Consider the following 26,416-nt stretch of genomic DNA (forward strand, 5'->3'; position numbering starts at 1 on the left):
TCTATTCCCACATGAAAGTTTCTTCCTGCCAGAGCAATCAGTCATTGAGGAATCACTCCGCCCAGTGCATTGCAGACAACTGCCAATTATGAACAATGGTATCAGGGCTACATTTATTAAATTCATGAGTCTTGCAATAAAATGATCAAGTTACAGCTATAATGAAATGTTGGCATGTACTGCAGATCTGTTCTCTATTCCTTCCATAGCCGCAATTTCTGTACAGATCAGCAGGCAAAAAAAGACAAAGTATAAGAACCAGTTAATATTACTGGCATGCAAATGCTGGGCATGCTGAGCTACTTTTTTAACAGCAATAACAACCACAGGGTAAGAGCGCTTGTAGGGTTTCTAAACTCAATATTATATTGTTCTCTCAAAGATCTTGGAGAAAATGAATAATATAATTTGTGGTGTGGGAAGTTAAATACATCTTAAAAATAATGACTATGGCGACACTTAACTGTTGGTGTTCCACATCACTTATTTGTACTTTGACTGTGATAATTAGATCCAAACCTTCATGGGGTAGGCGATATGGAAGAGAACTTAACAGGTTAGAGCAAAATGGAAGCCAGAGATTGATTCAGCTTCAATGACAAAACCACACTGTAACTTATAGCACAAAGGTGTCTGTCTGTTACAGTAGGTGATTTTGGTGGCCATGGAAAGTAGGAGTATATGCTGTAAAAACGTTGTACATACAATGTTTTAATAAAGAAATGACTGTTCAGTGTTAATTACATTTGAAGGTGAGTTGAGGAACCTACAATCATTCCAACACTTTCTTGGGCTATTTAAAACATTAATTAAAAAGCTATTAATGGCGAGTTTAAAATAATAGGAGCGTGGGTTGCCTCAGTTTTCACCTCCATGGCTAAATTGAGGGCGATGAATTTATCGGTCCAGAGGTGATTCTGTCTGTCAGATGAGATGGAAATCTGACAGAGACTGATGTATAATCAGACATGCTCACTCAACAGAGACCTGTCGGAATCAGGATTAATGTATGTAGACAGACACAACAGATCAATGAGGCCACCTTCTCACCCTTGGTGTTAAAAACAGCTTCATCACTGTGTATCTATCACTACATCCCGCCCCGCTTCACTTCCCCATTGTTCATTTAGGAAAGTTTGTTCTTTTACATGTGTTTACTCCTCTCATCAAAAAACCTTCTTAAGTGCTTTTTATGCTTTGCTAAATTAGGACCACACACCAACTAATGCATATATAAAAGTAAAATGTACTTCACGGTTATCGGGAATTCTGATGCTTCAATCTCTAAACATGTAATAGAGCGCAATTGTAGTTTGTAAGGAATAGCAACTCTACTCCGAGTCAGTCTTTTTCTGCTTAAAAGAATAAAGAGGGCTAGACATGTAATGTGGTACACAGCTGCTTTGAAGATATTCACAGTATGGGTTGTGCTGGAGAGTATAAGTTATGGCGTTTAATTATGGGTATGTTTTGTTGTTTGGTAGTTTCATGTTCCTCAGCCTGGTCTCTTATCAAGCTCAAATCCTGTGTTGCTCCTTCTTCTGGGACCTTTACAAATCTAACCTTACAAGTGAGCTTCATAATTTCATACAGACGACATCAACAGCGTTTGAAAGTTCCGACTGACATAACACAAAGACAGATATAAGATTCCCAGTCTCACTCGTTCAGACGTAATGAGCAGCAATTGAAGCCTTTCTCACGTAGTCGTCAAATACATGTCTAAAACCTAGCTGAGAAAACCCTGCCTGGAGTTATTAGATATGCATTACATTTATGCAACAGAGTTTCCCAAAATCCCTGCTATATAAATGCAATAGAAACATACAGCAGGTTATTTTATCTGTTGAGTGTTTGCAGGCTTCTTCAGGTTGCACTTAGACTTACAAGTAGAGGACTGTGCTGATTGTGTGTTTTATCATGAATTTAAAGCTGAACAATAATACTGGCAACCAAGAGAGAGGCGCTGGAGACATGCCATTATAACATTTCTTTTCGGCCTCTAAAATACACATAACACATCTTTCCCTTGTATCTTATTTAAATCTTTCTGTAATTAACATCCCGCTGTATATAAATGCCACAAGCACGGCCAGTATGCATTAGTATGCTGTGCACTGCTGTAGTATTTTCAGTGTGCTGGCCTGGAGACAATCAGATTTTCAAACCAATCACTAGACTCTGTCATGTAGCATTGAAGGGAAAGTTTTATGTAGAATTTGACAGAATCTTATCATCCCAGTTGCCATTAGTCAAAGCTGGTGCCTTCAAAGAAATTCAGACCCTGCAGGTTCTGGGCCTTCCCAACTCAACAAACACACAGCCTTGTAACCAGAAATAACATTAATTTCTCATAATAGACTACATTTAGGCCCGGACTTGTCCTCTGAACCTGGCTGCTTCACCCTCTGAGCAGATTGTCAGTAGACGCTGCCAGAAAGCCCCAGCATGTTTACTGAAATCTGCCTCAGCTCTTGCCTCACTGCTCATCACAAGGCTGTTTAGCCCACCACTGTTTCCCAGAATGTAGGGTGGTTAGCGGGCCTCCCTAAAGGTAGAAGGTTTACCTTGCTTCAACACAGCAGAGCCTTTAGAGCTTAAATCGTCCTTGTGGGTTGGCATGCAAGCTGAAATAAACCACAGTGTGTCCTAGGAAATCCTATTAAGTGCATTATTCAAAGAATTGAATCGCAAAATGCAGGGGCCATTGTGTTTGAGGTAAGCTAACCCAGTTGCTATGAGCACAACCAGGGACTGACCATTTTGTGCTACTTCCCTTTGGAGGTTTTCCTACTTTTTAGAATACATCATAAGCACACTTTGTAAATCCCTCAGTGCAGAGACTGGTTCACTCCACAAAACATTTAAGTGGCTCCTGTTTTTGTCCACGTGACCTAGAAACTAGAGCACTTATAGTGATCCCATAGTCCATCTTTGAATATTCATCAGGCTTACATAACTTTAAACTCTGATTAATGTTGACCGTTACAGCCATTCTTTCCAGTAGTAAACAGTATCTTCTCCATTTACTGAATCCACTGTTTCTGACGTGCATTTGGCTTGGTAGAAGTCGCAGATGATTTGTTTATGTGTTTGTTCTGCCTCTAACTAGCCCGGGGTTAATCAATAACATAGCAGCTGTAAATAATTCATCGATTTCCATTTCTGCTTTTCAATGTTCTACTGATGAATGGGTTTGAGACTTTTCCAGTATGCACTGGACATTTGCCAGTCAATGTAGGACTAACACATGAATACATTTGCATTTTGACATTTAAAGCCTTCTGACTGAGTTCAATGAAAAATCCAATTAACCCACACATGCAAGGGATTCAAACTAATGTATTCAATAACGTCTAGAAGTGTGGAAGTGACTATTTTTTATCATTAGTGGTTTAAGGTATACAATTGGTAACATTGGATACACTCCAATGCAATATAATGAACACTGCTGAATCATTATACTGATTTTAATCCTAAGCATATATTTAGATTGTTACGCATGCATTCATTTTGATACTTTTTACTGTATATATCAAAAGTCTAACCAAGTTTTCTTGTAAAGCTGCTTTAGTAACTTTACCTTACAGACAAGCATCTGTTTATAAAGCCTTTTCTCCCAAACGGTGTGTTTACCCTTGGGATGGGACACAAAACCAGCTGTGTATGAAACTTCCATCTGTGCTTACATTAGTCAGGTCACGGTTTGCTTAGCATGAATGTGGTGTACTAAAACTGCTCAGTACCCATATCATTTACTGCCCATTGGTTTAATGAGTTGTGTCCATTGGGAAGGTAAAGAAAAAAACAATATATTATTTAGATTTAGCTAGCATCTTCACACAGATTTAATGAACAACAGTTTTGTTTATTTAATTCCCAATACATTATAATATAAAACACAATAATGAAATTAGACAACTTTGGTCTAGAGTCATGTGCACAAGAAAGGTCTAAAAGAGCATGCATGTGAAACTGAGGTGCTAGACATGCGTCTTTCAATTGCCTGTATTTCATCCGGTAACCTAATCGAGTAGTTGTCTCAGTGTTGACCCATCTGTTCTCCCTCTTTGATTTTCTGCCTGAATTATAAATCATTTACAGATTTAGAGTCCCTCAGCAGCAATTTCCTTCCAGCTCGTGCAAAAACTTCTAAATGGACAGGTGCTATAATGGATGCAGGTGTGTTTTCCCACTGCTATTTTCTGAGTAAGAACAAACACCATGAAACATATAAAGCAGAGATCTCAAAGACCTAGGTAGTAGCTGAAAGGCAAGCAAATGCTTTGTCCTCTATCTATAGAGGAATTTTATACAAATACAATTATCTGTAAACGATCCAAAAGGAAAATATCTATCTAACAATCATAATTTTTGCTGTTAAATGTTGTTCATACTTGTATAGGCTCAAGAAAGTGTCTTTGGCCATCCTAAACTCCTAGAGGCCTAGGTCTGTTTTCCGGTTATTTTTATTTTGAAATTCAGTTCCTGACGGACGCCAAAAAAGCCAGAGATTATGGAATTAAACCAATAAATAAAAGCAAGGATAATTGTGTGTTATTAGTGAGTAAATAACAGTGTGTTATTTTGAAAAGAATAACAAATTAGAAGGAAAAAAAGATTTAAAAAATACAGATTTCAGTATTCTGAGGCTCTGAGCCCCATTTATTTTCCTCACAGACGGCAACAAAAGTCAGAAATTATACGATTTAAAATAAAAGCAATAATTGTGGCTTGATATTGAGTAAGAACATGTTTTTATGAACCACACAGCTTCCGGTCTTCCACGATCCGACCGGAGAAAAAGACGTGCTGCAGGCACGAAACACATTACCAGTTAAAATCGTTCTGTGTGACACGAAAAAAAGGGGATAATCGTGTTGGTGAACACGAATCAATAGATTACATTTTGTGACTATAACACGAAATGCCGTGAGACTGGGTTGAAGGGTCACAGTGACGTAGCGGTGTTCCTCACACACACTCACTCAGCCTTATCTTTTCTCAGCCGCGGCTCCGCGGATTTCTCAGCCTGAGACAGCGAGACACCGCAAAACTCAAGCTGAGTTCAGGCTAAGTTTCGCGCTTTCTCGCAGACCCCACGCAGTATCCAGGAAACGGCACCTGTAACAGGAGCAGTTTAGTACAGAGAGTGAATACACATAGGCTACTATACAGAGATGCTGTATGAGAAACCAATATGTTTTTGGAACATTGAACAATGTAAATCTATTCTAGTGGACCTCAACAATAGAATTATGATCAGTAGAAATGGCCATGACATGGGACCTTTTATACAATACAGCCAACTAAAAATGAATTTGTTGATTAGATTCCTCTCATGCATTTGTTGGTTTTCAATGTTTTTCTACCATTAAAACTGCATCTATGAAGACCTATGTTCTAACTGAAAGGTCCTGATGACATAATTCTGCAATTATGGTCCAATATACGCAATACCATTATGACTATATTGCAAATATCATTACTGTTAACAAGTGCTCACACACAGAAACAAACACACACACACACACACACACACACACACACACACACACACACACACACACACACACACACACACACACACACACACACACACACACATGCAGTGCTGTTAAATTACAAACGTTATTGTACAAAGCAGTTGTAATGGGTACCGGTTCTAAAATTGCATATTAATTAAACCTAATGCCTGTTGTTGAGAGTGAATCAACATAAACACACGCCTACACTAATTACTTCATTAGCTGTAGACATGATCAGAAAATATTGCATTAACTGGCTCACATGTTGTGAGCGCAAGAGAGTAGGCATTTATATTGCCTCAAAAGTATTTAGACATTTGATTTAGACAAGTTTGCATTTCAATCCTTGTATCTGTATTAGTTTTAATAGGGTCCGTTATACCCCCTATAATGCCACATCACTTTGGGTAGATGCTCCATTAGGCACTTAAAATGGACCTCATGTGTAAAGTCCTGAGAAATGCTTTGATGCTGTATTATACTGCTTGAAACTCTGACTCCTTAGAAATCTCACGCTGACCGGAGCTCCACATCTGGTTGTGATCTCTGCTCTTGTGAATCTGAAACATCAAGGTCCAGTTATGTAGCTCCTGTTCGCGCCGTGACACTTCAGAAGCAGGGTTCCACTTTCCATCCCCTCCGCCTCTGAAAATCTAAGTGCAAAACACATTTCATATTCTCACAAGAGACTTTCAAGCTCTTCAGCTCTTTTACCTTGGCTCTCGCTGCTACCTTGCTCCTGTCATAGCATGAGCTAGTTATAATATCCTGCTTCTAAGCGCTGGTTAGAGGCAAAGCATCTATCATCCTGGCCATCAGCTATGATTATTAGTGACTCCACAGAGAGAAACATTAAATCAGGGAGATAAAACCCCATTTCTTCTCAGATACAAACACCAAGGAGTCCCCTGCCTTTTAAAAAAGAAACCAAATTACAAAGAGACCAATAGTCCTCGCTGAAAAATAACACAGAATATAGATAGCTTTTTACCTTTTAAATGTTGCAGCTATACAGTCCAGCTCTGCAGATCGTATTTCTTCATCCCACGGGCTTTGAACCTACTCAAGGCTGTTGTTCACGTGTCCTCACTGACAATTACACGCTGATCTACTCTGAGGTCACAGATATTCCTATCAAAAAGATTGGCCTTTACCCTTTAAGCTTGGGACATCCAGTACGAATGCTAAACAGCAATATGTTGCATGCTCTTCCCCGATAAGTCTTGCTAGAAATTATTCAACATTCAGTGCTTTATGATTTACTTTATAGAAATAGTATTATTTGATTATATGTGATAAACAGGTGCTAAGCAACTCAAGCAAACAAACCATAACTTCTAACACATTTAAATCAATACAACATTTAAATATTTGTTCAGGCCACCAGTGCCTTTATTGAAGTGATAGTGTTGAATCGGGAAGATAGAAGGAATGACATGCAATAAATCCTTATTGGTGATCAGAAGTTAATTAAGTCACATTGTTTTATTTGACTATTGAGTCAAAATCTTTTCAAACTAGAGAGTAAAACCCATACTAAAACACAAATACAGCTTCTAAGATTATAGGCACTGACCTCCAAACTCAGTAGCAGCAGGTATATTTACTGTGTCTAGTGTGAGTGAGAGTGACGAAACACATTAACTTTCTTCTGGTCTTCCGACACTGGCTTCCTCTGAAAATCGGTTTTGATTTAAATTGTATTTTCAGTATTTAAAACCCTTTCAGGGCTTTAAATCAACATGAGCCAGAACACACTGAGATCAAATTGTGTGGTTGTTCCATTATAGACTCAGATCGGTGGCCACTCAGATTTTTTTTATTTGAGTTTGTAAACAGGTGAAGGCTGATTTGTGCAACAGTCTTACAACTATGCTACAATATAACTACTTTGTCATCTGCTGTTCTAAATGTTATTGTTTTAAAACTTTTAAAGAAAACTATTAAATTCCAAAGAGAACAAGAACATCAACAAAATATTTCCTTGTTTTCTTGTTTTCCTTCTTTATTATTACTTATTTCAAGATGCTGTATGAGTCATTTCATTTGAAGGACATGCTTCCCGTGCATGCCTTTGCTCTGCTTAATGCTTTCTTCTCAAACATAGTGACTCATAGTGGATCACATTGCGTTTGTGGAATCGATTAAGATGTGTTCTATGGCAGACAATCACTGTAGTTAACAGAAGCGTAAGCAGTGATTATATTGTGCTTCAGTATGCTATAGCAACAGCATTCTTATAAGATAGGACTTTTGATATGCCAAGACAAAAACCTATAAGTGATCATAACGAGAAGCTGGACTTTAAATAAGCATGCAAGTTCTGTCTGATTTGCTGTCTTGTATGTATAATCAAGTCCGCTTACTGCTAAGTGTAAAGCAGCTGGAGCTTTCTAGAGTCAAATGTATGGCTGTCATTTGTAGCTGAAGCCGCTGTATATGACCTGTGGAAGTCCTAATTAAAATGACTGGACCTACATTAACATGCTTAGCTGAAAGGGTGCCCTACGCGCTCGGATAGATCAACAAGCACTTGACCCCACCTCTAAGACTCCGGGATGGGCTGGGATGAAGCTGTGTAAGAATACATTAGATTCAGGCAGTAAACAAAAGAAAGGATGGAATATATTTAAATGGTAATACTGCGCTTGTGTGTATTTTGTTTTCAGTCATTTCAGCTTTAGACTTTTTTTACATCAGACATTTTGACATGTCGTAGTAGGAAATGTACCGGTCTATTGTATTTCATGGTTTATGCCTTCTATTGATGTTAAAGGTTCCCTATTATACTGTTTTTCATCAATATATTATAGTTCTCAGTTATATACAAAACATGTCTCTGAAGTGTTTGGCTCGAAATACCAAACAGATTGTACCAAACAGACATTGCAGCATCCCATAATCCCCTCTGTTTCAGCCCTGTTTCAAAAGTGCTGATTCTCTGTCTTTTAATTTAGATAAAAAATAAGGAGCCACTCCCCACGCCTCTCTGAGAGATATTTGGTTAAAAAGAACACAATGGTGCTCTAGGAGGAGATTCAGGTGATAAGGTGGGGGGGGGGTTACCTGGTTGGTTATTGGCTAATGGTTACATAAAGGGTCCAAAATCTGATCAGCTCATTTTCAGACAGGTTTTTATATAAATGGTCCAGGACAAAAAGTGAGCGAATCGTTTTTGTCTTTACACAGAGGGGGACACATGTTTATGTATGAAAAAGTGGATTTTGCATAATAGGTCCCCTTTAAGTATTGTGCATGCTGATTCACTGAAATATCTTACTGCAACAATGGAACCAAGTCCTTGTTAATGTGATTAGTTTCACCTGAACTTTAAACCATTTTAAAATGTCAAATTCAAACTGCAGATCTTGAAGATATTGTTGATTTATTTGTTTCACAGGCCCTGTTTGTATTTGCCACATGTTCATAAAATAAATATGAAATGCACATCATAGGTTACGAATAAGTGGGTCTGAAGCTTGAATATCCTGAGTGACAGGGCAAAAATAATTTTAATGAAAGTGTTAGATTCACCCAATCTCAAAAAAGATAATTCTGTATGTATTTTGAACAGCAAACTCTTAACAGTAAACACTATTAAATGATATGTTCAGTTATATCCAAGAAATTCTTTCAATATTCAAAGATCAGCGTTGTTATTCTGATCTGAAAAACAGGGTTACATAACAAAATGCATTTGTAGTCTAGACTATAGACCATTTATTCTACGCTAGAATAAAGAGAAGTCCATTCCTTTACTGCATGTTTGATTTTTCAACAGGAGGAATGTAAACAGCAGCAGCATCAATAATGGTGACTTATCTAGGCATTGAATATCAGGGAACATCAAGCATCTTTGATGTAAGCGCAGCTCCTCTTAACCAAGAGAATTCATGTGCGATGTCCCAAATCCCTCAAGTGTGTTAGCTTGATCCAGGATGTTATGATACAGTCAGGTCAGTAAGATGTGGCCACAACTGTCTCTTGTGCCATGTGCATGTGAGTTAAAAATGAACTGTTATCATCCATTGTCTCCATGCTTCCTCTGAAAAGATATGAACATGAATGAGAGGAATGATTACAGTGACCTACAGCGCTCTCAATGATTAGTTCAGATATGATCGTGAATATAGGTCTAGCTACTGTATAGAACTGTGAGCTTTTCACTTATACATCTGTTTACACAGTGAGTCATGGTGGATCACATTGTTTTGTGCCTTTTTTAGTGGCTTATATGTGATGTGCATTGTTAATAGTGACGATGTGTTTAAACAATGCTTCAGATCCTGCAGTGAATCCTCTTCATTAAGGATTTTATGTTCAGTTATGACTGAGACTGTTTTAGAGATGCATTTATTCAACTGTGTGATCCTTTTTGATGCAGCAGTTGGTCTTGTTGAACCGATTGTCCTGTAGTCGACAGCATTTTTAGCTTTGTGTAACTACTAAACTGGCAACGTAGTGTATAACTGCAAATTGGAAGACAAATAGCTGCAAATCTGTTTACTGTTCCTCAATTGCTTCCACCAATGACTTTAATTTATTAATGACTTTAAATTATCTGAAATTTAGAGGTTCTTGTTAGGCAGTGCAACAGTGAACTCTGGAGTAACTGTGAGACGCAGAGAGACGCTGAAGCTTTGGCTGCAGCTAGCCCTGCGGCTGCAGAAGCTGCACAGATGCCGTGGAAGCAGAAAATGTTCTTGCTGGAGTCAGACTTACTGCCCTGGGCGCTCATGTTAAGAGTCATGGTTAGACATTTGTCTTCACAATTCACCCTCAGTCCAGTGTGTGTGTGCTTTTGTATATGTTTGCATTTATGTATGAACTAGTGTTTGTTTACTGCTGTAGCGAGAATAGGCTGTGTTGATACTGAACTCTTGACACAGTTTATGTAAACTTCACACAATGCTATACATATGGAACAAACTGTTATGTACACTCAGAGGCATGTTTGTTACCTCAGCCAAAGAGGAGGTTGTGTATTCAGCTAAGTTAGTCTGCTTGTCTTTAAGCAGACATAAGGGAAAACTGCTTTTCATGAAACTTGGTAGAAGGTAGTCGCATGGACCAAGGAAGAACCTGTTAGGGCACTTTGCAAATGTGCATTTTTCTAAATTCGTGTTTGGAACGTAATGGAAATACATTGCTGACTAAAAAAATTGAAACAACATCGTGAAAACAGCTCTCAACGAGTTGTAACCAGTTAAGCCCCAAGCCTGTTTTTAAGGTCTCAGGCTCGAAAATGACATTCCCAGAACAAATGACTATATCTTCACTTCTAAAAGGGGTAAATTAATAATATTTGTTCTCAAAGCAATGATAAACCTGTGAGTTGGATGTAGAAAAGTCAGAATCAATATAGAATTTTTTTATTTTAAATAAATTCAGATGGAACATAGTAAAAAAAATGTAAATTGAAGTGTCCGTCCAAAACAAAACATTAGTTATAGTGAAAACCACCAATGATGGGATAGTAGACTAAAAGCTTTAGGAATCCAAACAACTATAACATATAATAAGTACCCAAGATAAGTATCAAGATTGATGCCAAACAAGTGAAATCTTTTAGAGAGACTTAGCAAAAAAAAACACTTCTGGGGTCATTTGGGTGCATTTTCCATATCTCTGGAACCCAGAGGTCGATTTTGATGATTGACACCTCTTTTTAACCGTTAGAGCCAATGGAATCGATGGGAAGTTCCTAAAATCCATCTAAACATTGCCCATTGGTGAATGAGTGATGAATGCCCAAAACCGGAAGCTGTCATACACTCTTGTAGCTATCAAAGCAGCTATATATGAAAACTCAGTTTTTGCCATAAATATGACGATGGATTATCAGTAATCATTTCAAAGTGACGCAGACACATTGGATTAACCTTCAGCAGCGTTTTTATCGTTTTAATGCCATTGAACACAACTTTTGATCAGAAAAGAGCAACGGTAAGACTTATTTTCCATTTTGGTCCCGTAAGGCTACGTTGTGTGTTGTCTGGGTTTGCTTCCCCTGCCGCGAGTTCTGGTTGCTCAGTGATGATACTTATATTTCTGGAATCTGTTGAATCTCAGCTTGCTAGCTGATATCTTATTTGTGCAGATCCGATTAGTAATAAAGTATTTCTACTGTGAGTTTTGTAGCATTTTTTCGCTCAGGGCTAATTCAGAGGCTTGTTATTACCCTTGTGTTTCGTTTAGCTAAACATTGTTAATATTGTCTGATAGCTGAGTTTCTTCCCGTGACACATTCATAGTTTGTTAAATGTTAAGAAGCCCTAGGACGATGTTTCTTGCGAGATGTTGCGTTTTGCCCCTGGTACCGGGGGCCTGGGGCTTAACTGGTTTTAAACACTTTGAGCAAAAAATCACAGCACCCTATTCTTTCCACATTGCCATTAAAAGCTCATGAACGTGCCGAAGGTCCCGACCACCTAAAAAATACTGTTTGCAGAAAAGAGCATTAACATGGTTAAAGCTCAAGTATAATAACACATTCTGATCTGATACGTATTTTTTTGTGAGTGCGACCATGCCTTGGGCCATCGTGAATCACAGCCACACCATTATGTGTTAAACCTAACCAGCTTTGGTGTCTCCATGACAGGATTACCACATCAAATGTGAGGGCAGTCCCCTGCAGTGGCCTCCTGTTGGTTGAGGCCCTTTCATGTCCTGTTAAGACCCGAGGCTTCACTGTATACACTCTTCAAAATCCCCAGCGTCGCTAGGACATGATGAGGGTTGTGTGTGTGGGTGTGCGTGTGCCTTTTATTTTGGGCTATTACTGTTTTCAACTGCCACTTTGATTGAGTATCACTGTTTCAACTGTAACTAGAGGGTAGGAAAACAATTTTTTTTTGTTCTCAGGATCATTCATTTTTAGAAGCCAAAGAATGGATGTATGTATTGCTGGGGGTGGTATTTGGTTTATTTCTGAATAAAAGAACAAAGAATCCAAGTACACTTAGGACATCAACTAAAAACAAAAGGAAAATCTTGAAGCTGAAACAGCCTCAATGAGGTTAACCTATTTTAGCAAGAATGTAAAGTTAAGTGATCTTATTCAAAGGGAACATATTATTTGTATTAAAAGACATATCCAATGGAGTCAAATATTGCCCAGGAAGCTGTCCCATTATCTGTGAAGCAACATACCAATTTGTTTTAACTCATTATAGGGTAATAACTCTTATAAGTTATTTGAGGTCAAGTGTGTTTGTTCATGCCATTATCATAGACATTTTGATAGGCTTTTTCACAAGCGTACCCAACCCAGAGAAAGATCTGAAAGTAAATATTTTGTATATAAGTGGAAAAAACCTCAGGAAGAGAAATTAAAAGTATGATGTATCTTCATTAGTTGGAGGGCAGTAGGACCTGTAGGTGAGAAACTGGCAATTGCAAAAAATGAAAATAAGTTGTAGCAGCTCGTAGAAATACAATGTGCAGCAACGGGATTATGATTCTACAATAGGATTATAACGGATCCAGTACTAATGTAGAAAATTGAGAGTTGAAGTCCAATACAAATAAGCTTAGCAAATGGAATGAAAAGATGATCCATTAAAATATGTAAATCCAATGAATTATTTTTAAAATCATTCAGTTTGTAGAATGTCTCAGAGTCCAGGAATCAAGGTAGATGGTTCTCTAAATAGAAGAAGGGGTCTTTAAGGAGCCACAGGTTTGACCACTCCCTTTCCCACCTATTACTAATTTAATTTGTTATGTCAGTGAGTGATATTTTTTTAGAACAACAGCTGGCACTTGCAGATGTGTCAAATATTTAGCATAATGGGAAGTAGTTAAATATCCTGTCAAATTCTCAACCCCCTCAAGGAGCAGAGTACATTTATACTGTATGAGGTGTTTACTCTATTCAGCAAGGGCTTTATTGAATGAATCCCAGGCTGCTGTGGCCCACAGCCAAAGCCAATATAAAGAAATGTTGCTGCTCACTGGGTTATTACCTTAGGCTTGGGAGTGCCAACCTGATAGCTCCAGCTCTCTCTCGACTGTCTCTCCACAAGACTCCATCAGCAGAGCAGTCGCTCCAGCATCCTCAACTATTCACTGACCACAGAGCGAGGCGCTTCAAGATGCTGAGTGCACCTGTGACTTACAGATTCAACTCCATGCATGCTAAATAATCAACACTGCATTCATTGTATGAGTTATGTAGAAAAGGCAAAGCAGACATGTGTAAGGTACCACTTTACAATAAGACTACCCTTACGGCCCCTACACACGGCGGCGTGCGTTGCCGCCTCAACGGTTCTGCCCATTCACTTTGAATGGGGTGACGTCACGATTCGCCGAACTGCATTGTGGGAGCAAAGCGTAGCTTCTCTCGCGGTGCTCGCTGCAAAAGTAGAGCAATGTTCTACTTTCGACGTCTCGACGGAGGCGTCAGCCAATCCAATCATATGCCAGTACAAGCTCTAGCCAATCAAACGGCGTGCTTGTGTCTCTGGGGCGGGAGATTCATGTGATTGGTTGTTGGTCGAGTTTCAGCCCCCCCCGCCGGCAAGCGACAACGCACGCCGCAGTGTGTAGGGGCCGTTATAAAGGGTTTACAAATAGCTTGTAATTCTTTTATTACTTAGGTTGTGAACCTTTATAAATCATTAATAAGCTTTTACTAAGACCATGAATAAACAGGGCACCTGTGACCGGTGGCTTGCCAAATAGTGGGCCCCAAATGTATCTCCTGCTAAGGCCTATTATAAATGGTAGTAACTCATTAATAAATGGGAATGTGTTTTTAACACTTTACAATAAGGCTCCCTTTTGGAAGTTCTTAAATGTTAGTAACTCGTAAATAAATGGTCATAAAGAGATGCCAAGAAACATCAAGATGGAAGGGGGGGAATCAACTCAGTGAACAACAGATACCAAGGATGCTGGCTGATGAAGAAGACGAAGTAAGCTAGGGTAGCCAATATAAGACTTAGTCATCTTGCCAAATAGTGAGCCTGTGTTGATGTATGAAAACTATGTTAGAACTGGTTTATAAATGGTTCTTAATGATTAATAAAGTGTTTACAACCTAATTAATAACCTAATTATAAACCCTTTATGAATCCTTTATAAGGGTAGTCTTATTGTAAAGTGTACAAACAATCCAGATGAAATCGACCATAACTTTAAATTAAAATCAACTTTAATAGTTAATCTGAATATCTCTCTTGCAATAACAGTGGAGCTCCTTTTTTAGTCTATTTTACTTGGACCATCTACTGCAGCCTTGCTCCAGTGTGCATATTAAGGACCCATTTGTATGGTTCAGCTGTAGACAGTCTTCAGATAACTCAAAAAGGTAATATAAAGCCAACTTTAGCTTCAACATCTGCTAAAAACTGGATTTTTTTTTAATTCAGCAGATAAACTTGATATCAATTGTTAGAAAAGAGAGCTTTTGTTTACTTCTGTGTGAAATCAGAGACCCATTGGTTTTCAAAGTCACTTATAATAAGCTCTTGAAACGTACAGATAATAAATACTGTTTCCTACAGCTGTTCAGAATACATGGCAAAGAATTTGAGTGCTTTTTTTGTCGATATTCTATTCCAAATCATTGATGAACATGAATTATAAAACAGGGGCATAGCTGCAACTCAGGGGAACACAGTTAATTCAAATCAGTCTGATTTTTAGCAAAAATAATTGTTCCTGATCAGCTGATAAGGCTCATGTGTAAAACGTTGCACAGAACAGTTAACCACTGTTGAAAGATGTATGAATCCTTCTAATGGGATGTCTAAATGATAACACGTTTAATTCCCTGGACTGTTTAAAATATGCAGTACATCTGGCAAAGTGTCTGGAATATATAGATAGAGTATGTGAATAGATTCATATGATCGCCACACAAAAAGAGTGGGTGTTTAAAACATCTTTGTATTTGCTGCAGAAAGGTTTAATATAAAATGCTGCTGTAGCCTGTACCTTGTTATTATAGACTGGTCTTTTAATGAATTATTGCTGCTGTATATATGAAATCTTAAACCTTAGCTCTTTCTTGACCTTGGAAATAATAGTTTGACTAAGGAATCATAATTCAAGATTTAATTTGTATCTTTTTCTGGAACTTTTAACCTTATCGCACAGTCTTCATCAGCACATGTTGTCTGGTTGGATGCATCTGTTTATATCAGGGGTGTCCAAACTACGGCCTGGAGGCCAATTGCGGCCCGTTGTCCATTTTAAATTGGCCCTCAGCTTATTCTAAAAGTATAATGGAATATGGCCACCACCTGAAATGTGTGCTTGATTTATATTGTACTTCTTAAATATATATGAGATATATTACACAGTTGTATTCATGTGTTGATAAGCCCCATTTTCAAATAAATGCAGTCAATTAAAGTTGAAAAAAAAATTTCTAACCAATCTTAATCGATTTAAAAAAAAAAGCCCAATAATGTATTCATATTTCCCCTAAATATAAGCAATCTGAGGCTTCTGTTTTAAGGAATGAACTGCACTTTTTATAACTGACTTTATGGAAAGCTGTGATGTACAGTAGGCTGTTTGTTTCTTTAAGCATATTCAATTATCAAGCAAAGTTACCTATATTTGATTGATTTTGCATACTTATAACTTAACTTATGATGCAATATACCTCACCTCTAGTGAGAGGCTCTCAGTGAAAACGGTTTGGACACCCCTGGTCTACTGTAGATGCAAGCTCAGTAGCTGGTATGATTTTACCCATAGCACTTTTTTTAGGTTTTTTCATCCATGTAATCCTAAGGCAAACATAGTTTATTTATAGTCTTATAAATAAACTCAACAATACCATTTGAAGCTGAAAATGTATATTTCACCTCTACTGAGGTGGAATGGACCAGAGGAACAGGCATCTACTGTATTGATACAAACAAGCTGATTAATGTGTCAGAATCTTGGATACAATGGCAGCTCTATTTTCTCACCTGTGTTTTAACCAATAAACAATTTCAAATGTTTATTTCAAAGATTGTTGCCAGACCGGAGAACCTCTGCACAGATAATAATAAATATTAAAATCACATGGTTTCTCCTCTAAAGTAACATATATCTGTTTACTTATGCAACTTTGCCTGAATATTACTGAGATTGAGAATAAAGGCATTGGGCTCAGCATTTAATCACATTTTCTTTTTGAAATACTTCGGTATGAATTGTATGAGAAATACTTTAGCAGTCTAAGCTTTTCAGAGCCTTGAAGAATGAAACTGCTGAAATTGGTTCACGTCCAAAACAATTGAAAGAAACCATTGAAACACTGTTGAAAGCAATAGAATTTCACAGAGAAGGTCTTGAAACATCAATAGTGTTGTTTTTTGCCAAAATACATTTAAACACACACACAAGCATAAACCCACAATGAATACATCGCTTGTCAAGCCTCTCTGTTTTATGGATGCAGGATTTCTAATCTGTGGATTTTGTATGTGTATTTGTTTTGAGTTTTAAAGCAGAAGATTGCATGTTTTTTTCTTTGTGTTAAGGCTTCTCATTTAACTCTCTGTGAATGATATTACTTCCTATAATTTTGAACTCTGTAAGTGTATAAATCTTCAATTGGATCTCACAACACTCTCTTTGAATGAATGTCCAGGCTCTGTACTGTATGTCATACTTCTCTCCTGTAACAGAGGCTCAGTGTTTACACATGTAATGCATACTTAGAAAGATTACCTGATTTCATTACTAAATGAATACCTTATATTGAGATCAGTTAAGCTATCGTGATCTCCGTCTTCATCATTGTTAATAACTATATAAAAACTAAAAAAGCGACAGTGGATTCTTCTGTTCACACTGAAGCCTCATGCTGTTATTTTTTCCGCCTGTTTGTCTGCTCAAACTTCTTGCTGAGTCCAGATGGAATCAGTCGGGGGTGACCACTCATGCCAAATATCAAATTCCAAAGCCCAAGCCTGTCTTGTATGAATCAGAGATGAGCGCAATATGGATAGAAGTGGACAGCACGCAAAATTGTAAGAAAAAGAAACCCCAGGCAGTCCAACAGCAGTTCACTCTGGGTGGGATAAATGACCAGAAGGGGGGGTTCAAATGCACAAACTTTAGCCTCCACAAAAAAAAATGTAAATCGTGATTTGTCACGCATATATTTAAAGAGATAGAGCTAATGGAGGCTGCTGTATTACTGTTTGGTTTATCGTTTATTTCTGTATCACTGAGATAGTTTATTTTGTTTTACCATAGCAAATATTAATACATTACAAATTAAGTTCACTAACGGTAGTGGAAACAATTTAATATTCTGTGAACTGCATACGGTTGTGTGTACTTTTGTGTTATATAGGACAAATGGAGTTGAATCGCTTCTCACCCTGACTTCTCAGCCTGTAAAATACAGAAACGATCAACCCTAATATATAATATTTCTGTTTTGGCCTATGGCAGGTGATTGACATCAAAGAGAAGTTAAAGGAGTCCAAGAGGTTTTGGTCCAACCTGCCTGATGACATCTGTGCCAAGGGCAAGCTGACAGAGTCTGACGAGGATCAGTGCTGGAACAGCCACACGAAGGGCAGGTGAGGACTTCTGCTTCTCAGTATAACCACGGCAAATTCCCCCCACTCTACGGTTATCACATTCTGCCTGCCAGGGATTAAAATAACCACACTGTATTCCCAGATTAACACTCTCTCTGTGAGCACAATGGTTAGTGCATATGGAGAACCTCTATATATAAGCTCCGAGGCTCTAATACCCAGAGGACTGTGGAGTTTCCAACACCTCTTATCACCACCGCAGCCTGTAGAGAGTCTCCGAGCCATACAGTAGATTGGACAGCGAGTCCAACAGTGAACCAGAGAAGTTGGCAGAGGAAATATATCACCCCATCACTCTGGACTACTCCAAGTAATAAAATCACCAGATGGTGCTATAAAAGGCATGTTATTTATCTTGTTTGTGCCAGTAACATTTTAAGCTCTAAATCTTGCAGGTAAGTTGATTACCAGAGATGATAAAATGTCAGACCCTGAAGGAAGTTTGTTATGATATCATCGGATTTTCTTATTCCTTAAAAACAAACTATGCACACTTGACTTTGTATAGACAGTATCAAATTAAATACAAAACTAGTGAAAAGCCAAGGCTGCTATATTTATTGAAATACTCTTTCCTACCCGACTGCAATCAATAGATGAAATGAGCAAAAAATATCTGATATCTGTTACTGTGGCAGGACTCTAATACGCTGCTATAGCTTGAGAGCTTTGAGTACTAACAATTGCCATGTACGTTGTTTACATTTATTATGATGATTGTGGGGAAGTGGCTTTGTAGGAATTACTAAAGGTGTGGGCGGTCAATGTTGACACCTCGGTGACTTGCATTGTTTTCATTGCACAGCAGTTGAAGTATTTGTTATTTATTTATTAACACACACACTATTTATTTGTGGGCATCAGGCACGTAAAGGGCTCTCTAAAGTAAAGTGAAACCACTCCCAATATGAAGGAGACCATAGAGACCTTTTACACACTTATGTGTTGCCTGATTTTAGCATCCTTCAATAAAAAGAGTAGCTCTTGTAATTTTGGTTTAGTTGGTCTACTTTATGGGTTCTTAGGCTTTTACACCGAGATCATATATCAATATTCACATATGTTTCACCATTTGTAGAGATGTTTTATTTGTGGTGTGGTGGAGTAAGCAAACATTCAAAGAACTAGTCACACACAGAGAGGGACACAATGTCCGCACAAGAGGTTAAATCAACTGATTGCATTGGTGGAAGATAGAGCACAACACAGCAATTTAAGAAAACACATATAAGTATTCAAAACACATGTACATAAAGACAACATCCTCACCACCATTTTCATATTCTCTAAAGTTGCAGTGTGTAGATCTGTCAGCCACCATACAGTAATAGGCCTTCACTGTCACTGATGCTGCTTGTTAGCCTGATAGATAGCAAATTAAGCAAATGTGGAAAGGTTGTTGTCTGCATATTTGTATTCTACTATCATACATAGTTTTTTAGTTCTGATGCATAATTTACTAAACTTGAGGTTTTTAAAGCACGATAGAGACCTCCTCAGGGAGGCTTAACTCAGTATGAATATTGGATTACCTATCATGAGATCAATAGAATTGCCTAAATGCATGTGATTTTGTTGGAGATATTTCAGAGATTTAACGGTTCCCTACTTTCACAGAGTCAGAAATCATTGAATGCCTTAGAGATATTCAAACTCAATTATTGAGTGTCTATGGAAACAAATAACATAATCATGATCCAATATTTATCCAGGAATTGAGTGAAAGAAAGCAGGTAAACAAGCAGGAAGGGGGGATGCCTTTTTTCAAGCTTTCAAGCTGAGGGGAGGCCCAAACTCAAAATAACATCTAGAAAATATTTCCATTTTGATAGTGCCTTCAGTGCCAATACGACAAGGAGATATTAGGTGATTCAGTTTGTTCCTGTGTCATTGTGTCCAGATATTTTCCTGAAGTCGTGGGGGAGGGTCTTACCAACCAGGTGAGCAACCCAGAGGTGGATGTGGACATCACCAGGCCGGACACACTGATACGACAGCAGATCATGGCTCTACGTGTCATGACCAACAAGCTAAAGAACGCCTACAACGGCAATGACATCTACTTCCAAGACTCAAGTAAGTTCTCCAATATCTTGGGTGTTTGCAAATGCAGGTGAAGACAAGATAATAATAATATTTTGAAGTAAAAAACAGAGAGAAAAGTTTCTTTCACTGCATGTTGGTTGATTTGGATCACACTATACACACACACACACACACACACACACACACACACACACACACACACACACACACACACACACACACACACACACACACACACACACACACACACAAATACCCCTGCAGAAGTATAAACGGTACCGAAATAAGATCTCGGATGTCATTCATGTTGCAACTCATCATAAAACTCCACTGGATGCACCAGCGTTGCACTGAGGCAAGACTGACATTATTAGGAGAATAAATAGCCGTAGGTACGGAGGTGACACATGAAATGACAGACAAGCAAGGCTATTTAGGAAGATGTACATCTGCAATGCTGCCATGACAGAAACCATTCCCTCGTCCTGATTATGGGGATCCCATACAGCTGACAAGATTGAAGATTTTCATAGCTTCAAATAAAATCTGGCTCTGTGAGTCTACTGCCACTAACCTTTGTTTGTCAACTCCATTTTTGTCACTGTCATGTTTGTTTTTCTGTTAGCAATTGTGTTTTCCTTGTCACCAGGAACCTAGTACTGCAGGCACTGAATATGTTGAATAGGTTCACATCTCACAGAAGCAGATTCAATCCTTGTATTAATGATAATAATAATAATACATTACATTTATCAAGCGCTTTTCCTTAAGATCTACTTGTGCTCTGCTATTTATAGCAGCTAATCATTCACTTATTGCTCCTTAACCTGTGAAGGCCCGGTCACACCAGCACTTATGACAAACAGAACATTTGCAGTGACGTCAATTCATTTTGATAAAAGTTCCCTTGAAAGCTTACTCAATCACCATTATCTCTGAGAAGTTGGGTGCTGAACATATGCAGCCTCAGTATTTTAACACATCCATTGTCAAACACGAGGTGCTTCAAAAAGTACATAAGAACATTTGAAATCCCAACCCATTTCAGCCCTTATTCATCAGCAGTCTAATATTAGTGTGATTTTTCCTTGCAGTTTTATTTTACCTGCAAGTCATTTCTATTAGCTATTATAAAAAAGTGTATAGACGATCTACAAACCAACTATAACCATGAACTAAGTGTTATAAAAATGTGGTTCATCTATCTATGTAATGTTTATAGAATCATTTGGTTATCATTAGCAAATATTTGATTATATTTAATTTATTTGTACGACTTTTACATACATCATAGAGTCACTAATAATCAGTATGCCTTATTAGTTATCTTTTTAACAGATTACTTAACTATAAACAATTTATTAATGATGGTTATTGTTGTGTTTCCTAAAAAGGTAACAAAACTATACAGTCAATTGAAATAAGCCAAATGAGTATTAATGTAAGTCTTGTGAGTTTCTCGGGCCGATTTCTTTTGTTACCTGAGCTTTTTTGCTTTCCCTTTGCCATGGATCAGATAATAGTTGTTGTGACAAAATATTTAAATTCAATTCTAACTTTTGTGATTTTGTTGCTGCAGGCGATGAAGGCAGTACTTCTGGCAGTGGCAGCGGCTGCTCTGATGGCTGCACAACAGAGTTTGTTTTTGTTGCAACAGAGGCTCCTGTGATTGGAGCAGACAGAAGCGATGAACGTGCAGCAGCAGCAGCGGCGGCAGGAAAGTCCTTTTCCAGCGGACCCTCCCTAGTGCTGGTGGTGGCCGCCCTCACACTCCCACTGGGGGCAATGCAGACTCAATGGAGATAATACACGAGTGTGGCCTGATCACTGACTTGTCTGCTGTTACATACAGTATGTTTAACAGCAAGTTCTACTGCTGTTCCCTCACTGGACATGTAGAACCTTCTGGAAACCTGTGGAGAGTGGCTTATTGTGGTGTGGTAGAACAGGAAGTGAGTGCAGCGCAGCATCCTGCTCGTCCCCCAAAGAATGCTTGGTGCCGTCACTGAACCAGCTTTAACATCTCTTAAAAAAAGAAAAGGTGGGGTTTTCTCATTATTCTAAAGTGCGTTTTAAATAACATACTTCTAAAACACAACAGCTCTGATTTTTCAGATCAAGGGACATTTATTTTTAATTGTTTCCTTTTGTATGATGAAGTTGTGACAACAAGACAACACCCAATTTGTCCTACAAGTCTTTTCCCCCTCAGACAAATGGAGAAAGTCTAACTGTGTGCATGCATGGACATTATGTTAACTGACAAAAACATGTTTTGTTTTATTTATGCAGGCTACACAGTTTGGGCTTGGTTGGTACAGGATTGTACAGAGCTAGCAGTTCACCTGGTTTCCTGTTTGGTCATATCAGTGTGACTTCAGGGAGCAGCAGTTCTTACAGCCACTTTAGAGTTGCACATTTGATTAATTCTTGAAAGTGCTAATGTATTGCACAGAGAGAACTACTTTGCACAGATTATTTTTCTCGGCTTCATACGTTTATAAGCTACAGGAAACATCCATCCCATAGAGACAGAAGACCTATATTTTCAGATCATATAACTGATTGTATTGTACTTATACACAGTTGCAGTATATATTTCATTGGAAGGTACTGTAATGTAATCTTGCTGGTTTAGTTAACAGCTCCATTTGTTTAATTATAAATGTGTTATTTGTTTTAACGAGTTATTGGATCACCTGAACAATTTAAAAATAAACAGGAAAGTTATTGTGAGCCATTATACAACAATTGCCTGCTAACGCTATACAGTTACCTGATTTACTCTCTTCTGTTTGGGTACTTAACATACACCTAAAAAGTTCAGATATTATTTTAATTCTCAGAGAACTCAAACGTGTATTAGTGATAATATTAGGTATATTCTAAGGATATTTTCATTTATTTCTTTTCTCCATTGCTTTATTATTTATTCTAAGGATTAATGTTAATTCTTTATACAACATATATGTTACAAATTGTAATAGCTCAGCCCTCTGACAGGCCCTGGCCCTATTATAGTGCACCACGCTGAAATGTGCATGTTCTTGTTCGACCACTGAAACGGATCCACCAATAATGCAGGGTATAGAAGTGGTCAGGTGTTTTTTAAAAGCATTTACAAAGTCAGCAACTCTAAACGAAATAGGGCGCCAAGGTTAGAGCGCTCTGTATCTTAGAACTAGGATTACTATTCATAACCTCTATTCATCTCCTATGGCTTGACCTCTAACTGGCTCTGTATGCACTCCAATAACACAACACTATGGCCTTGACCTCAGGTCACACAGAAAATGTGGTTCCAGACATGTAGAAGTTACACAAACAAACAAAAAAAGGGATATTTGTTCAATCATAAATGTTTAGAACAGCGATCGTAGTGCTGGAGTGTGCCTTGGAGGATTAAATCCCATCAGCCCATAAGCACCTAAAATCCTTTCACATAGCTAATAAGTAAGTCTCTTGTCTCAACATGGGGCTTCCACAAACCCACAGCTGCAATGAACAGCTGCTCTGAGCATCTCAATGAGACTGAACATTTCACAAAGCATACTAAAGCATGCATGGGACACGAGTGAAAACAGCATCGAGATCTGAAAAAGATATCTGATGTTCTTAGACACAAATTACGTGAAATGCAGTACTTCACCTTCAAATGAGAAACAACAAGAGGGGACTGATGTCCACATTTCTAAAGTTTGCAGCAGCAGCACACACACTTCACAGCACCTGAGAGAAAATCCCCCCTCAGTGGTTTCAGATGACTCACAAAAGACACCCCGACACCACAGGAAGCTCCCACTGCAGAAGAGATGGAAAATATTTTGACCTCCCTCGCCTTACTCCCTGCTGAAACAGCCTCAGGAGAAGGTGACTGAACAGCAGCCTCGTACCAAAACCAGCATGATTATTAAATCACTGGTGCGTAAACCTTAATGTGCACGGCGACAGGCCTCTCTCCAAGCAACGCCCGAGGAAAGAACACTAAATGAAAATATAGAAAATGCATTTTAATTTGTTTTTATGCTCAAACTGTATTTAATTTGTCTATATAAAATTCATATTGGACAGGCAACAAATGTAAACCAACATGAAATATTACTTAAATAGTATTTACTTCAGGCTGAGTTGAAAGGTCAGTGTAAAGGTAAAACAATGATATTGAAACAAATTGGGGAATATATTATGACAAACATAAAGCACTTGCAACCAATTTATAATATCAACAGGACATTAGTGGAGGGAAACATGAATGCATTTGCTATTTATTTTTCAAATGTTCTGGTGATTCAGTTACATTTGAAAACGTTCCCTTTCAGAAGGGCAAGTATAAAAATAACATTAGAGACATCACTACCAAAATATTATTACCGTCGTGCAGATGTGACATATCAGCAGTAATGATAAAGATACAAATGTAAGTAATTATCCAAATGAATACACAGTCAAGGTAACACGTTGCTGGTTCAGGTCAGCATCGCAACAGTGCCACTGAAGGGGGAGGTCAACTTCGTCTCATTGTTTATCTTATTGGTCCCAAAGTCTTTCAGTCACAATGTGGATGTTATAAAATACAATCAGCATTTTTAAGATCTGGGTCTGTAAATCCATTCTGTTTGGACGAACAATCACATGCAGATGTCAGTGTATACATGAGGGGTGACAGAGAAAGCCTGTTGAGCACCTTAGAGCTAAAAATGTGTATAAAACAGAACCAGGGGTGTATGGGAAACTAAAAACATAACAACAGTTTACCAACCTCCCAAAATCTACTTTTTGGATTGCTCGTGTGTCCTCTGCCGGCTCATCTTTGCATGAGCACAGAGAGCGACCACCGTACTCAGACAGAAGTTGCAGTAAACACATCCTGATCTGAACTCACTTAGTGGGTCAGACAGATGGGAGGCAGTTAGAAGGGATGGACATCCAGCATTAACTATTTATAATGTGCTAAATATTAAATAAAGAGACTTGCTAGTGGGCAGGATGTGCAGCAACAGTTTTCCTGATCTGGATGTATCTGCCCAGGAGTGCAGTCCTGGATAGCAGCAGATAAAAGAGCTTTCATTTAAAAATGATGCTCTGTTACATGGAGTCAAACTGATGATTCAATTTCAGCCTCAGGCGTTTAGAGTTCTCAGAGAATTCAGCTACACTTTATTTGATACATTTAACACAAATAGATTTTTTGTCAGCACATTTATTGTCAAGTATCACATTTCCATGTCAAGTGTCATATTGTTTCCCTTAAAATTACAATCATTCTGTCAGTAACAGACTTGAATTCAGATGATTGTTATCCTTCAGCGATGTTGTAATTCGTTAAATAAATATACAGCACACGACAGGAAGAGAAAAAGTTTGATTAGAAGTGAGGGTTAGCAGGTTACATATCACTGCAGTCGGATACATTCAGTTTTCGAGTATTAAAAAAACTTTGTGGAGGCAGACATTTCTGAGTCAGGGTCAGCAGTGAGACAGAAACTTAACAACTATGTTTTCTAAAGTGTAAGAAACTCAGTAACCATCTAGAGCCACACAAAGATTGAATGCACCCATGAGAGAACTCCCCAAGATCTTTGATTGCAACAACAGTTTTTGGATGAGTGAGGATAAGGCAGGTCTTTAATGGTGTTCCTGAAAAACAGGAAAGAAAGTGAATCGAGAAAACACTCTTTCACAAGTGAGCTGAATTTCCCAAAGAGCTTGTATCAGTACAAACAACCCTCTTCTCTCATTACATCGAGAGGAATGTTTGCCATTTTCACTGCCTTGTGTTCTCCTCTCTCTCTCCTGACAAGGCAAACATTCAGTATCATCGTCTGAGATGCTTCATTGTTTAGCTTAATTTTGTCTGGGAGCTTTTTGTGTTTGTTTTTGTTGTTTTCTTTGTCTGTTCATTCTCTTTGGCATTTGAAAAACGGGAAAAAAAATGTAATCGTGGTTGGCTGAGGTTTTTTACAGAAAACGTGTTATGCAAGGTCTTTTCCATTTGATGTTAATCGTTTGCTGCACTTTTGCTAAAACATGCTGTGAGTGTGGTACTGTTGTGATTTGCAAAATCAGATAACTAAGGAGCACATTACAATTTTTGGAGCTGTCAGTGCACGCTGTTTGAAGTGTTTTGGGGGAACTGAAGTTGATGGTTATACAAGCAGACATGCCTTACCATTTTTAAAAGACTCAAATGGATTGCTTATTTGGCTTTTGTTACACATTCTTGTATACAGAAAATAATACAAATGTAATAATAAACCTTTTATTAATAAAATA

General features: G+C 38.1%; 1 protein-coding gene across 1 annotated transcript; it reads left to right on the forward strand.

Annotated features, from left to right (window-relative positions):
• Positions 1 to 276: 276 nt before the first annotated feature.
• On the forward strand, positions 277 to 26,416 carry LOC104963111 (glypican-6-like). The gene is made up of 4 exons (XM_010791670.1): positions 277 to 330; positions 17,946 to 18,076; positions 19,998 to 20,173; positions 21,723 to 26,416. The coding sequence occupies exons 1-4, from the start codon at positions 277 to 279 to the stop codon at positions 21,947 to 21,949; spliced, it is 588 nt and encodes a 195-aa protein (XP_010789972.1). The 3' UTR covers positions 21,950 to 26,416.

Source organism: Notothenia coriiceps, unplaced genomic scaffold, assembly GCF_000735185.1.
Source record: "Notothenia coriiceps isolate Sejong01 unplaced genomic scaffold, NC01 NC01_scaffold00035619, whole genome shotgun sequence".
Taxonomy (NCBI): domain Eukaryota; kingdom Metazoa; phylum Chordata; class Actinopteri; order Perciformes; family Nototheniidae; genus Notothenia; species Notothenia coriiceps.

What these genes read in the sequence shown, in the direction of transcription:
- LOC104963111 (XM_010791670.1), top strand. Translation starts at nt 277, where the DNA reads ATGCAAATGCTGGGCATGCTGAGCTACTTTTTTAACAGCAATAACAAC. An exon ending in ACAGCAATAACAACCACAGG is followed by an intron (nt 331 to 17,945) that starts GTAAGAGCGCTT and finishes GGCCTATGGCAG; the next exon opens with GTGATTGACATCAAAGAGAA. An exon ending in AACAGCCACACGAAGGGCAG is followed by an intron (nt 18,077 to 19,997) that starts GTGAGGACTTCT and finishes CATTGTGTCCAG; the next exon opens with ATATTTTCCTGAAGTCGTGG.